This window comes from Pseudomyrmex gracilis, unplaced genomic scaffold (assembly GCF_002006095.1).
Source record: "Pseudomyrmex gracilis isolate BER0280 unplaced genomic scaffold, ASM200609v1 scaffold_2, whole genome shotgun sequence".
In the NCBI taxonomy this organism is placed as follows: Eukaryota; Metazoa; Arthropoda; class Insecta; order Hymenoptera; family Formicidae; genus Pseudomyrmex; species Pseudomyrmex gracilis.
Window position 1 is genome coordinate 1560676 of NW_018020586.1, and position 14219 is coordinate 1574894.

The 14219-nt window shown below is 48.2% G+C and overlaps 2 protein-coding genes across 2 annotated transcripts; both read left to right on the forward strand.

The window, feature by feature from the left end:
- The first annotated feature begins 145 nt into the window (after positions 1–145).
- On the forward strand, positions 146–11629 carry LOC109853919 (dynein heavy chain 7, axonemal-like). The gene is given in 1 exon segment (XM_020426493.1): positions 146–11629. A coding segment is annotated over 1 exon segment (11463 nt). The 3' UTR covers positions 11609–11629.
- A 433-nt stretch (positions 11630–12062) lies between these two features.
- Positions 12063–14182, forward strand: LOC109853933 (NSFL1 cofactor p47). The gene is made up of 5 exons (XM_020426519.1): positions 12063–12361; positions 12653–13100; positions 13185–13488; positions 13584–13787; positions 13915–14182. The coding sequence occupies exons 1-5, from the start codon at positions 12260–12262 to the stop codon at positions 14042–14044; spliced, it is 1188 nt and encodes a 395-aa protein (XP_020282108.1). The 5' UTR covers positions 12063–12259; the 3' UTR covers positions 14045–14182.
- The last annotated feature ends 37 nt before the right edge of the window (positions 14183–14219 follow it).

Genomic DNA, 14219 nt, shown 5'->3' on the forward strand with positions numbered 1-14219 from the left:
GATTAAACTGAAAGATTACATAAGGAGCATCAATGTTTCCGAATTTTCCGGGGAATGGGAGAGAAATATTCTCAATTTGATTTCTTGCGGAGACAAACGCAAACACTCTTCTTTCATAAAATCCGTACTGAACGAGATAAAAAACATGTACATTGAGAACATGAAGAACTTTGTATTGACATCGACGTTGTCCTGCGAAGTGTACAAGAGACAACCCGTTCCCTGCGAGGAGTGCAACGTTTTGTCCAGCTTGAGGCAAAACGTTATCAAGGACTACGGCGCTACGTACGATCACGCGATATTTTTGAAACGTCGTCGTTCGCTCGCCGCGAGATACTTCCTGTCTTTCTCGATAATCAGACACGTCATGAACACGGCGCATCGAGTCCTGCCAACGGTGATTTGCGACTTTCGACGTTACCGCGACCTCGGAATGCTGACGTTGCGCGATTTTCGAGAGACGATTCTCAAAGACATCAAGAGAGGCACCGTGACGATCACCAATAAATTTTACACGGAAACGTACAGAGCCGTAGAAAAGTCGAGAGCGTTGAAAATGATCTCGAGAAAGCGACTGCCGCAACTTATGAAGTGCCTGACAAACGTGTTCGTTCAGCAAATCCTGAACGTGATGATGAGATCGATCGATCACGTGATACACGTGATGAGAGACGAGCGTTATTGTCCTCAGATCGAATTCCAATTGACGTGCAAAGACGATCGGCTAACGACCGAGCCGGACGTGGAAGAGGTGTTCTCGACGTATCACGACATCATCAGGAACATCGGAGGAATTGCGCAGGATCTGATGCCCCTGGAGGAGTGGTTGGACGTCAGGGTGAAGGAAAGGTACATAAAGATTTCGCTTCCCGAATGGTTCGTGGAAAGTTCTCACCGCAGCTTGCAGGAGATACTCGACGCTCTGTTTCAGCCGGTGAACGAGCACGTGGAGTCCGTCTCCGCGGAGTTCAGCAGCGTGTACACATCGAGCGCCCGGAAGAGAATATCGTCCTTGATTTCCAAACAGCCGGACTTCGACGCGTATCTCGCGCACATATACAGATACAACGAGTACCTCGGGAAAGCAAACCTCATGCTTTCCAATCTGTATTACAAAGTCGGCAAGTTGCAGCAGAACAGCGCCAGAGAGTCTCTGAAGCAGATCTGCCGCGACGTCGTTAGCGTTCTCACGACAAAGCTCGTGAATTACCATCAGGAATTCAATCGTTCGATCTGTTCGGAGTTTGAGGATCTGAAATCGACCGCGCTGGACGTGCGGAAGGACGCGGAGTCCCTGATACAGTTGGCGGAGTACATGTCGCGAGCCTTGAAGGTGCTGATGAAGGAGCTCGAGCAGAAGATACAACGTTCGATCTACATGCTGAGCAAACTGACAGAAATCACAATACTAACCGACGAGCACGTGGATTTAAACAGAACCACTATCAACTGGCTGCACGACATTCAGCCAGTGTTCTCGCAGAACAACACCCTGTGCGAGGCGATGAAGAGCGAACTGGAGGAGGATCTTCAGCGTAGAATAAATACACTGAATTCGGAGGTGGACGCGATGTTCCCGCAACTCGTCATACTGGATGACATGGACGACATAAACAGAGTCGGGGAATACGCGGAGCATTACAAGAGCCTGATGAAGAAGTACAAACGATTAGACGACGAGATGGTGGTTATTAATTCGGAGGAGATGCTCTTCAAGTTTCCCGAAACGGAGTTTCCGAAGATAATCGAACTGAAGGAGACGATCGTGCCGTTTTACACGCTCATTCGCGTCATCTGTCAGTGGAAGAGGGACCACTCGGTGTGGCTGAACGGTCCGTTCGAGTGCTTGGACGCTTCCGTGATCGAGAGAAAGATCGCTTACTACCACAACGAGATCACGGAAATGAGCAAGAGCATGAAGGCGCGCATCAAGATGGACGCGACCTCGAACAAGGCCTACAAGTTCTCCGGCATCGCCGACGATCCCGATCCGATGCAGCAACCGGCGCCTTTGAGACTGTGCTGGCAAGCGCTGAACAACGTCAACGAGTTCAAGGTTTACCTGCCGCTCGCGGTCTGCATGTGCAATTCGGCTCTGAACGCGCGCCACTGGAAAGAGATGTCCGCGATCTGCAACTTCGATCTCACGCCGAATGCCGGAACAACTCTGAGGAAGATGATCGATATGAATCTGATGGACAATATCGACAAGTACAAAGCTATAAGCCTGGGCGCCACCAAGGAGCTTCGCCTTCAGCGAGAACTCGCGGAGATGACGAGGGAGTGGGAACCGATTTCGTTCGAGATGTCGAGGGACGAGGAATCCGGAATGATGGTTTTCAAACACGCGAACGACATCGAAGCGCTTCTGCGAGAGCATCTCATCAGAATTGAGGAGATGAGAGCGTCTCACTTCGTGAGACCAATACTGAAAAGCGTTGTCGATTTTTTCGACGTGCTCTCGACGATTCAGGAAATCTTCGATCAATGGACGCGCGTTCAATTTCGCAAACTCCGCTTGGAGCCGATATTTTCTTACCGGCGAATAGAAATCCGTCTGAATCGAGAGACTTCGTTGTACTTGGAAGCGACGGAAATCTTGTCGGAGATCAGCAACAGATTCGCGGGCAATTCGACTTTCGAGAGAATCAAGAAATCGCCGGATTTGTTGGAAATTCTAAACGAAGCTAACAAAAAATTGGAAGAAGCGGCCAGAGGTGTGAAGAATTACTTGGACGTTAAAAAGTTGTCTTTCTCAAGATTCTTCTTTCTCGAAGATTTGGAGATTCAACAGATATTATTCGAATCGACTGACGTGGCGAAACAGCACGCGCTCGTGAAGAAATGTTTTGCCGGCGTGGAACGATTGAAGTTTGACAAATCTAATCGCTTACGGGGCGTCGTTGGATCCTACGGAGAAATCGTACGTTTAAACGGTAATATTTCCGTATCAACTGACAACGAGCGCGAGGAGCAATGGCTGATTCAACTCGAGAAAGAACTGCGAGAGGCGGTTCGTCAGAATATTTTGCGACATCAAATTTTAATTAACGAAAATTTGACGTTTGACGAATCTATTGACGATTTTCCGAGTATGACGATAGTTTGCGGTCTGCAGCTTTATTGGACCTCGTCGGTGGAAAAATGTTTCACCGCGCAGCAAGGCGCGGCGACGTTAGATTCTCTGAGCGTAACGTACGCCAATCGAATAAACTCAGCAGTGAGAGAACTGAAAGGTAAATTAACGCGGAGACGCAGAAATTTGTTGACGTCGCTAATCGTCATCGCGTCGACTCACAGAGAGATCGTGAGGTTGCTGCTGGACAAAGGCGCCGCCGAACGAACGGACTTCGATTGGATCGCGCAATTGCGATATTATCGAAACGACGAGAACGTCGAGGTGTCAACGTTCGACGCGACGATCGAATACGGTTACGAGTACAATTATTATCGCCAGAACATCGTCAACACACCCTTGACCGACAGATGCTTTCGCACTGTTCTGCAGGCTTATCGGTATCACTTGTACGGCGCTGTTGTAGGTCCGACGAGCACCGGCAAGACGGAAACGATCAAAAGCCTGACGGCCGCACTCGCGAAACTGTTCCGCGTCGTCAGCTGCGGCAACGGCGTTTCTCACAACCGCATGATGCAAATATTCAAAGGGGTGATCTCGTGCGGAGCGTGGATCTGTCTCGAGAACCTGGACGGTTTGAGAGCGGAACTGCTGTCGGCTATCGCTCAGAATCTTACCCAAATGAGACAAGCGGTGTCGTCGAAATTGAAGACCGTGAATTTCGAAGGCTGCGATTTGAACCTGAACGCAACCGGAAACATATGCGTCACCGTCGATCCATCAAAGCAATTCGGCCGCGTCGATCTGCCGGACAATTTGAAGATCTTCTTCCGCACGGTGTCCATGACGGCGCCGGACGTCGACAAGATCGCTGAGATCGAACTCTTCGCCGGTGGGTTTCTTTGTGCGAAAGATCTGGCGACAACAGTGACCTTAAGCTACAAGCTGTTATCCGAATATCTGGGAAACAATCGCCAATACAACTTCAGCGCGTCGTCGCTGAAGACCGTTGTCGCGACCGCGATCAGTATGAGGCAAACGTTTCCGGACGAAGACGAACACACGCTGATGCTACGCTCGATGATAGACGTCAATATTCCACAACTGCGCAACGTCGACGTGCCCATTTTTCAGAGCATCGTGCGGGATGTCTTTCCCGAACCCGTCAAGCTCCGTTTCGACTGCGCGGACATCTCGAACGCTCTTGAAAACGTGTGCGCGAAGAGGTGTTTGACACTGCATTCGACCTTTAAACTGAAAGCCATACAAATCGTCGAGCTGATGTACGTTCGTCGCGGTCTCGTGCTCGTCGGTGAACCTCTGGTCGGAAAGACGGAAATCTTGCGCACACTCGCCGAGACGTTGTCGTTCTTGCGCGATGAAAAATCTAAAATTGGCGCTGCGGTGAGACTCGAGACGATCACGCCGGGAGTGATTGACAGCAACGCGCTGTTCGGTCGTTTCTGCGACGAGTCCGGCGACTGGAAGGACGGATTTTGCACCTCGATTATCCGTCGCTTTGCGAAAGACAGTTCGACGGATCGCAAGTGGCTGGTGTTCGATGGAACTCTGAGCGACACGTGGATAGAAAACTTGTACACGACTCTGGACGAGAACAAGATGCTGCACCTGGCGTCTGGAGAACGACTTCCGGTGAGAGAATCAACGTCTATCGTGTTTGAAACAACCAGCGCGACAGAAATCTCACCTAGCATAATATCTCGCTGCGGAATAATCTACATCGACTCGCTGTCTATCGGCTGGAGACCGTACGCGCTGTCTCACATCACGAAACACAGTATTTACGACGGTCACGAGGAAGTTCTGCGCGCGATGTTCGACTGGGCGATGGAACCCTGTTTGAATTTTTTGAAAGAAAGCGGCGACGTGCGGGCGAGTCGGGAATTGCATCTCGTCACGTCAACTCTAAATTTGTTCGAGATGTTAATGAGAGAAGCCAGGGAAGACGCCGCGAAGGACGAGAAGAAGGACAGTCACTTTGTCGTTTGGGCCCAAGCGGCTTTAATTCTGGCTCTCGTTTGGGGATTAGGCGAGAATCTAATTGACGATTCCCAGACTCGATTCAACGCTTTCTGCGTGTCGCTGTGGAACGGCACGGACACGACACGTCCGAAACCCGATGCGATCAAACAGTTCGACGTGACGTTGCCCAGCGAGGGTTTGATTCAGGACAATTTCTACATCTTTCAGGGCGTTGGAAACTGGAAACACTGGGCCGATCTACTGAAACACGAAAAGATCCCCGAAGTATGCGATTCCAGTTCGATTTTCATCCCGAACGTTAGTAGCATGAAATACAATCACATGTTCTTGAAACACGTTAAGTACCGGAAGCCTTTTCTCTTGTACGGCGACGTAGCCGTCGGAAAGTCATGTCTCATGCGCGATCTTCTGAACGACAAACTACCGGAAAACTGTCTCTCCAACTATTTTAGCTTTACTTCTATGATTTCCGTGTGCAGAACGCGGAGATTGTTGTTGTCAAAATTGAACAAAATACGACGCACCGAGTACGGGCCAGGAAAAAATCAGTTCTGCGTGAACTTCGTCGACGACGTGAACACGGGAACCTTGCAAAGACCGGGAACGCAATGCGTGTTCGAACTGTTGCGCCAACTTCTCAGCTACAATTACTGCTACGACGAGAACGAACTGAGTAAAATATTTTTACACGATGTTACGTTCGCCATCGCGATCACGGGAAAGATCGACGGCAACATTCCTCTTAGATTTCTGAGTCATTTCAACACCTACGCAATTCCCGCTCCCACGCCGGATAATATATTCAGAACGTACTCCAACGTGCTGCTTGCTAACATGAAGAAGAATCTGTTTGCAGCGGATGTCACGGGAAGTGTAACGAGTATGGTGAACGCGACGATCAACGTTTACAATTCCGTAGCGAAGACCTTGCGACCTGTCCCCGGCAAATTGTATTACTACTTCGACATGAGAGATATTTCGAGAGTTATCAGCGGCTGCGGTTTGATCCAGAAGGAATCGGTGGAGACGAAGATAACGTTCATTCGGCTGTGGGCGCACGAGATCTTACGCGTGTTCAGAGATCGCATGACGGACGAAAGCGACAAAGAATGGCTCTTCTTGAGAATCCGCGACGCAGTGAAGAGCAACTTCAAGGACTCGTTCGAGGTCGCTTTCGATCACTTGCCTAAGTCCGCGAATAATCAGATCACCACGGATAGCTTCAACGATCTGATATTTGGAAACTTCATGGACGCAGAGAAAGGCGCCAAATGCGTCAAGCGATACGAAGAGATCGGTTCCGTGGACGCCCTGAAGAATAAGATATTTGCTTATTTAGACGAATACAACGCCAGATCCAAAAGAAAATTGGATATCGTTGTTTGTCGTTACGTGTTGGAATCTCTGATTAAAATCTCCAGAATTCTCAGCATACCGGGCGGAAGCGTGTTGATGATATCTTCCGTAGGTTCCGGCAGGAAGTCCGTTACTGCTCTCGCCGCCTTCATGCAGCAGCAGAGCTTGTTCGAGATCACTACCGAGTCTTACTACAACTTAAATGTGTGGAGAGACAATCTGAAGAGAGTTCTACGTGAATGCGGAGCGTTGCGACGGGACGTTACGTATTTCATGACGGAAAGACAGATGAAAGACGCGTTCTTGAGCGACATAAGTTGTCTGTTGAGCACCGGAGAACTTCCCGATTTGTTTTCTAACGAGGACAGACAAAATATAATCGAGACGACGCGACTTCACGCACAGGGCGGTGATTGACACGCGGAACTCAGCGCGCGTTCGGTGATGAAGTACTTCGTGGAACAGTGCAAGAACAGATTACACTTCGTTCTTTGCTTCAGTCCTACCAGCGCCGCGTTCAGAACGTATTTGTGTTCGCATCCTAACTTGGCGAAACACTGCGCGGTTAATTACAATCAGGTTTGGCCCGACGAAGCGTTTCTGGAGATCGCTATGAGGCACATGAAGAACGTCAACGTCAACGAAGAAGTTAAAATTCACGCGGCAAGAGCATGCGTGCAGTTTCACAACAGCGCGAAAGAGATGAGTTCGAAATATCGTGAAACGTTCGGTAGAATGATTCACGTGACGTCATCGGCCTTTCTGCACATGCTGAAATTGTTCACGCGACTGACGTCAAAGAAACAGGAAGAAATTGTCGCGACACGGAACAGATACTTAGCGGGATTGGAAAAGTTGGAAATGGCGGCTGAACAGGTCGAGCAGATGAAGGCAACGCTCACGAGATTGAAACCTCAATTGGAATTATCCGCTCAACAGACCGTGATTACTATGAAGGAAGTGGAGAACGAGAACATCACCGTGGAGCAAGCAACGAAAGTCGTGAAAGAAGAAGAGGAAATAGCGAATAAGAAGGCAGAGATCGCGGGTGCTTTAAAAACGGAATGCGAGGCCGAACTTGCTGTCGCCATACCGATCCTGGAGGACGCGGTGATAGCGCTGAACACTTTGAAGCCGACCGACATCACGCTGGTGAAGGCAATGAAGAACCCGCCCGACACCATCAAGCTGGTGATGGCGGCTGTTTGCGTAATGCTAGGCGTACCGCCGGATCGCAGCCTCGATCCAGTCACTGGGAAGAAGTTTACGGACTACTGGGGCCCCAGCAAGCGTATTCTAGGCGACATGAACTTCTTGCAAAACCTGAAAGATTACGACAAGGACAACATACCGCCCGCAGTGATGCAGGTCATCAAGAAGACGTACATGACGGACAACAGCTTCATGCCGCACATAGTCGCGAAAGCGTCCAGCGCTGCTGAAGGTCTATGCAAGTGGGTGCGCGCGATGGTGTCCTACGACGAAGTGGCGAAGGTGGTGGCGCCCAAGAAGAAGAAACTGGCCGCGGCTCAGAGAGAATGCGACGAGGCGGAGGCGTTCCTGAACGAGAAACGACAAACTCTGGCCGCCCTGAATGCAAAGCTGGCCGCGCTCAACGACAGTCTGCGGCAAACGTTACAGAAGAAACTAAATCTGGAGAATGAAGTTGCGACGTGCACCGCCAAGCTGGTCAAAGCCGAGAAGCTGATCGCCAGCCTAGGCGGTGAGAAGAGCCACTGGATGCAGTGCGCTCACAATCTGCAGATGAACAACGACAGTATGGCGGGTGATATGCTGCTCTCGTGCGGGATCATAGCCTACATGGCGTCTTACAACACTTCGTTTCGCGACAAGATGCTGACCAAATGGAAAGAGCTCATGAACGCCTTCGAGATACCTTACACTAAGAGTTACGACTTCGTGAGCGTTCTCGGCGTGGAAATCGAGATCAATCATTGGCAGCTTTACGGTCTATCGGAGAATCGTTTCGCGGTGGAAAACGCCATTATCCTAAATAATTCGTGGCAGTGGTGTCTCTTCATCGATTCGCAGAATCAGATAAATCAGTGGATCAAGAAGATCGAACAGAAGAACGACTTGAAAGTGATCAAACTGACTGATTCAGATTACATTTCGGTTATTACTCGGAACATCGAAGATGGTGTTCCGGTGCTGTTGGAAAACGTCGGGGAGAGACTCGAGATCGCGCTGGAACCGATCCTGTTGAAGAATATTTACCTAGATGAAACTTGGTATATCGATGTCGGAACCAAATCTGTCAAGTATTCGCAGAAATTTCGACTTTACATCACCACGAGACTGTCGAATCCGAATTACACAGCTGACGTTTTCAGCAAGCTCACGATCATTGACTTCTCGATGCCGGACGGGACTCTTCGGGACAAGCTTCTGGACATCGTCATTTCGAAGGAGAGGCCGGAAATTCAGGAGAAATTTGAAGCATTGCGTATTCAAGACGCAGCCAACAAGAAGGTGCTTCAGCAACAGGAAGACAACATCTTGAGCATCCTCTCGTCAACCACCACGAATATCCTCGAGGACGAAAGCGCGATACAGACCTTGGATTCCTCCAAGACTCTCGCCGTGGACATCATGAGAAGGCAGGAAGAAGCCAGAGCGATGACGCGGGACATCAACAAGTTCAGAGACGCGTATCTCCAATTTGCCGAACACTGCGCGGGATTGTTCTGCACGTTAAATACCCTGTCCAACTTGAATCACATGTATCGCTTCTCATTTTCATGGTTCATCCAGTTGTACATCACCTCGATCGAGACATCTAACAGAAGCGTCGTTCTCGAGAAGCGACTGCACTTCTTGAAGTCTTCCTTCACGAGAAACCTTCATTCAAGCGTCTGCAGATCCCTCTTTGAAAAACACAAACTCTTATATTCGTTTCTGCTTTGCGTGAAAATTCTGATAGACACCGGACAGACCACACAACAGGAAGTTGAGTACTTCATCTCCCCGGGATCTCTTCGGGATTGCGAATATACGATTCACGAATCAGTGCCGGAATGGTTGTCGACGGATAAGTGGACGCAAATTTGCAAGTTGAGCAAAACGTTTCCTCGTTTGCACGAACTTGCGGATGATTTTCGCTCGAACGACGTAGCTTGGAAAAACTATTGCGACGCGGTGCCGTTTCAAAGCGACTCGATGCCGAAAAAGTGGCGCGACAATTTGACACGGTTTCAGAAGCTGATGCTCGTCAGGATCATAAGATGCGACAAGATCGTCGTGGAAACGATGCGTCTGATAGGAGACACTATGGAAGACGTGTTTAACACTTATCCGCGTCAGATATTCAAATCGTACGCGGAGTCCAGCTGCCTCACCCCGATTATATTCATCCTCCCGTGTTACGTCTCGCCTCTGTCGCTCGTTTCCGCGTACGCGAGCGCGCGAGGATACACCTCGAAGTTCGTTTCTCTGTCCATGGGTGACGAACAGTCGGGCAACGCCGAGATTCTGGTGGAACGCGCGCGGAGGGAAGGAGGATGGATATTTCTGCAGAATTGTCACCAGGTTGCTTCGTGGATACCGCGACTCGAGAGAATCTGCGAGAGTCTCAGTCTGTCCGGCACGTCTCTGGATTTCCGACTGTGGCTCTCCAGCCTCTCAATTCCGGAATTCCCGATCAGCATCTTGCAAAACAGCGTGAAGATCGCGTACGACTATCCGCTTCAACTGAAGCAGAGCTTGCTGAAGATGTACCGATCGGATCCTATAAGCAGGAAAGAATTCTTCGAAGGCTGTCCCGGCAAGGATAAGGAGTTCTCCAAGCTCCTGTACGGATTTTGCTTCTTCCACGGCATCGTCAGGGAGAGAAGACACTTCGGCCAGCAAGGATGGAACGTACCGTACGACTTCGATCACGCGGATTTCGAGATATCCGTCAGCCAATTGCGGAATCTGATCAACGAAGCCGACGGCGTGCCGTTCGACACGTTGATCTATCTTGTCGGCGAGTGCAATTACGGCGGAAAGATCGCGGACGATTTTGATCGGACGTGTCTGCGATGTTTGTTGGATTGCTTTTGCAACATCGATGTGATCGCCGACGGCAAAAACTCATTTTCCGATTGCGCGCATCGCTTGATACCGCAGAGATGCGAGTATCGCGACGTCGTCATTCACATCAACGAAATGCGGCTGGACGCGTCGCCGGAAGCTTACGCCTCCGACGAAAACGCTCTCATCGCTAAGGACACCGCGATCGCCAGAGAATTTTTAAATTCGATATCTCGTCTGGATCGAGACGTTCGATTGTCAAATCACGAACTTATCGCGCCTGATAGCGCACTGCGAGCGATCGACGAGATCGATGACAAATTGCCCGCGTTGTTTAACATCAACGATATACGGGACGAACATCGTTTTATCTCGGGCGAACCGTTGAGCGCGATTCTTCTTCACGAAGCCGAGTCGATTAATTGGATCTTGGCTGTAATCAAGGACTCATTAAACAATTTGCGATCGGCGTTAAACGGCGAGATCGTTTTGACGGATTCTCTGGAAGATCTGTCGAAAGAAATACGCGATCGCAAGGTTCCGCGCATTTGGAGACTGACCGATGTCGGAATCGCAACCAAGTGTTTGCCAAATTTCATCGATCTGCTCTTGAAACGTGCGAATTTTGTGGAAACCTGGCGTCGCGAGAACGACGTGCCTCGCGTCATCCATCTCGACGCGCTCTCGTGCTGCAGACGATTTTTATGCGCGATTCTACTCGCGTTTTCCCGACGTCACAACGTGCCCGTCAAACGAATCGCATTAAATCTCCGAGCGGGAGAACATTCCGATCTCAATGGAACGGAAAACGTTGACGACGCGTATTACATTCACGATTTACATCTGTCCGGAGCTAGGTGGGACGCGCAGAGGTGTTTACTGATCGGGAGTTCGACGAATGTGTTCTGGCACAATATGCCATCGATACGTTTGACATTCAGCGACGGAACAAGGTCTGTTGACGACAACGTTTACGAATGCCCCGTGTACACGTCGCCGTTACAGTGCGAAGAGGACGTCGGCACGAGCAGGAACAACAGAAGAAGTTGTATTGTCACTGTGCCTTTGGAAACCGACAAGTCGCGCACGTACTGGATAAAACGTGGCACGGCATTGTTCTGTCAAATTGACAATTAATTAACACGTGCGAGTTTTTGTAGGAAGGTAACAAATAAATATTCTTGTGTGAAAAAATATCTAATTTAATATATTCTGTGTGTATTTTATTGAAAACATTTTATACGTAAATAATGCGAAATATAAATGACGTATAACAAAAAATACTATATATATATATATATATATATATATTAAAAGAAAGAATATGTCATAAAAAATAAAAAAGAAAATTATTTTACTTGCGTAGTTGTTTTAAATCTATCTACATATATTTACGAAAAAATGTATATACTAGGATTCTAATATATAAAATGTGACGTGAATAATTTAAATGAATTTATTCTCGCGACACGTTACTCGAACGCGAAAGTATTTTTTTGCACAATGGTTCGAATAGGCCTCCATAACCGTACACATCCGGTTCGATTGCCGCGCGCATAAAGGACAATGACAGGCAGAGATCGAGAGAGATTCGAGCATATTCGAGAGGAACAGTGGTTACTTGGCAAGTGTGCGCTTTACGTCCCGGCTTCGATCTCCCGCTGGGAATTCGGTCTCGCCGAGTGAAATTCGGAGGGTTTTTAAGTCGGAGTCGGAGCCTCAGATTAAAGAGAGAAGCGAAACGGACGAGTCTCGCGCTCTCGCTCTTTAAAAGCACTCGCAGAGAGAATGGCGAGTCACGACGAATTGATCTCGAGCTTCGCGGACGTAACTGGTGTTGATGCCGAGAGAGCGCTATTTTACCTTGAGTCATCCGCGTGGCAACTGGAGGTGAGACAGCACATTTGCAAAAATCTCCAAGAAGACGAGGCCTTTTCGCGCATTGCTCGCAAAATCCGGAGTGTTTTGTCGAAGCAATTTCAGCGCGTTTTTTTTTATAACCTATCGCACCTTGTTACCTTCTCTAATGACACTTGGCTTGTTACTCACGCGACACAATTTGCTCTCACGTTTTTCCGAAATTCGTTGAAACAAATCGCGCAAATCATTTCTCAGTAAATTTTTTCTTTCGTTGCAACAGATTTAGATTTTTTTGATCTTATGCATGTAGTATCTTTGCAGGTTGCTCTTACCAGTTTTTACGAGAACGATGAGCCGCTGCTGACCGAACCTGTCAGCGATACACAGCCGTCGTCGGGAGAATTGCAAGACATGGCGGACACGGATACATCGAAGGAAAAGGCAGAGTCCAAGTCGGACTCGACGGAGTCAAAGGGCGCTAAACCGAAACAGAAATTCAGCACGTTGAGCGATCTTCAGAACAGAGACAAAGACAGCAGCTCGTCCGACGATGAGGAAGAACAAGCGTTCTACGCAGGCGGCTCTGAACACAGCGGACAGCAAGTTTTAGGGCCGGGAAAGAAGAAAAAGGACATTGTCAACGATGTGTTCAAATCGTGTCAGAAGCACTCGATCGCCTCTGATTCACCGAAACTTGGAGGACAGCAAAGGCCGAACACATTCAGCGGCACGGGATATAAGTTAGGACAAACTAGTTCCGATAGTGAAGGTATTTTTCTGGCTTTCATTGCTTGCATAAAAAATCACACATCGTCATCGCAACAATGACGTTTATTGTTGTGTGTCGCAACAGTGGTAATGGGAGCTAATGCGGATCCTCAGTCCTCCACATCTTCAAGTGGTCCAGTTATGTTGAAATTGTGGAAGGACGGCTTCACGGTGAACGAAGGTGAGTTTCGACCGTACAAAGAACTCAAAAATATGATGTTCCTAGAAGATATCAAGAAAGGTAAGATACCAGAAGACATGCAGGATCAGATACACGGTAAGGAGTTGCGACTGGATGTGGAGGATCATCGTCATGAGAACTACGTGCCTCCAAAAGCTGGTGAAAAGAAAGTGAAAGTGTTCTCCGGAAAGGGACACATGCTAGGAAGGTACGTTGGTCGCATCTCGCTTTGTCAAAAATGTTTTAGTATTCTTTGGATATTTGTTTTTATTTCTGTGTACATAACAATTTACAATATTTCAGTCCGTCACCAGCTACTGTAGGTATGACAGTTCCATCTGATCCCGTTGATCAGGCTGCCAACGAAGCCCAGGCGAAAAAAGAACTCAACATAGACGCTTCGAAGCCAGCGACAACGTTACAAATACGCCTTGCGGATGGTAGTACCGTGAAGGCTCAGTTCAACCTGTCACATACAATCGCTGATCTCAGAAGATACATAATAACGTATCCTTTGATCTATTTGAAACCTTCTTTCTTTATTTCGCGCGCTTTTTTTTTTTTTTAGATTATATTTTTGCAATAAAACTCTCGAGCCGCCGAATTGACAAGTTTCCTTAACGCGCGATGTCAGTATGAGACCTCAGTATGCTTTAAGGGATTTCAGCTTGTTAACTGCATACCCAACGAAGGAACTAGCGGAAGATAAGACGATCGAGGAGTCGGGCTTACAAAATTCGGCTATAATACAACGACTGAAGTAAACTTTTCTAAATTTCTAGTTTGACAAATGTAACAATTAGATTACTATATTATAACAAATATAAGTTAAATGATGTGAGAAGATAAAAATTTCTATGTATTTTTATCGGGAATATAATACCTCTTTCATTATGGTTTTTCTCCTCTCTTTTTAATATGTATTTTATTACCTAATTC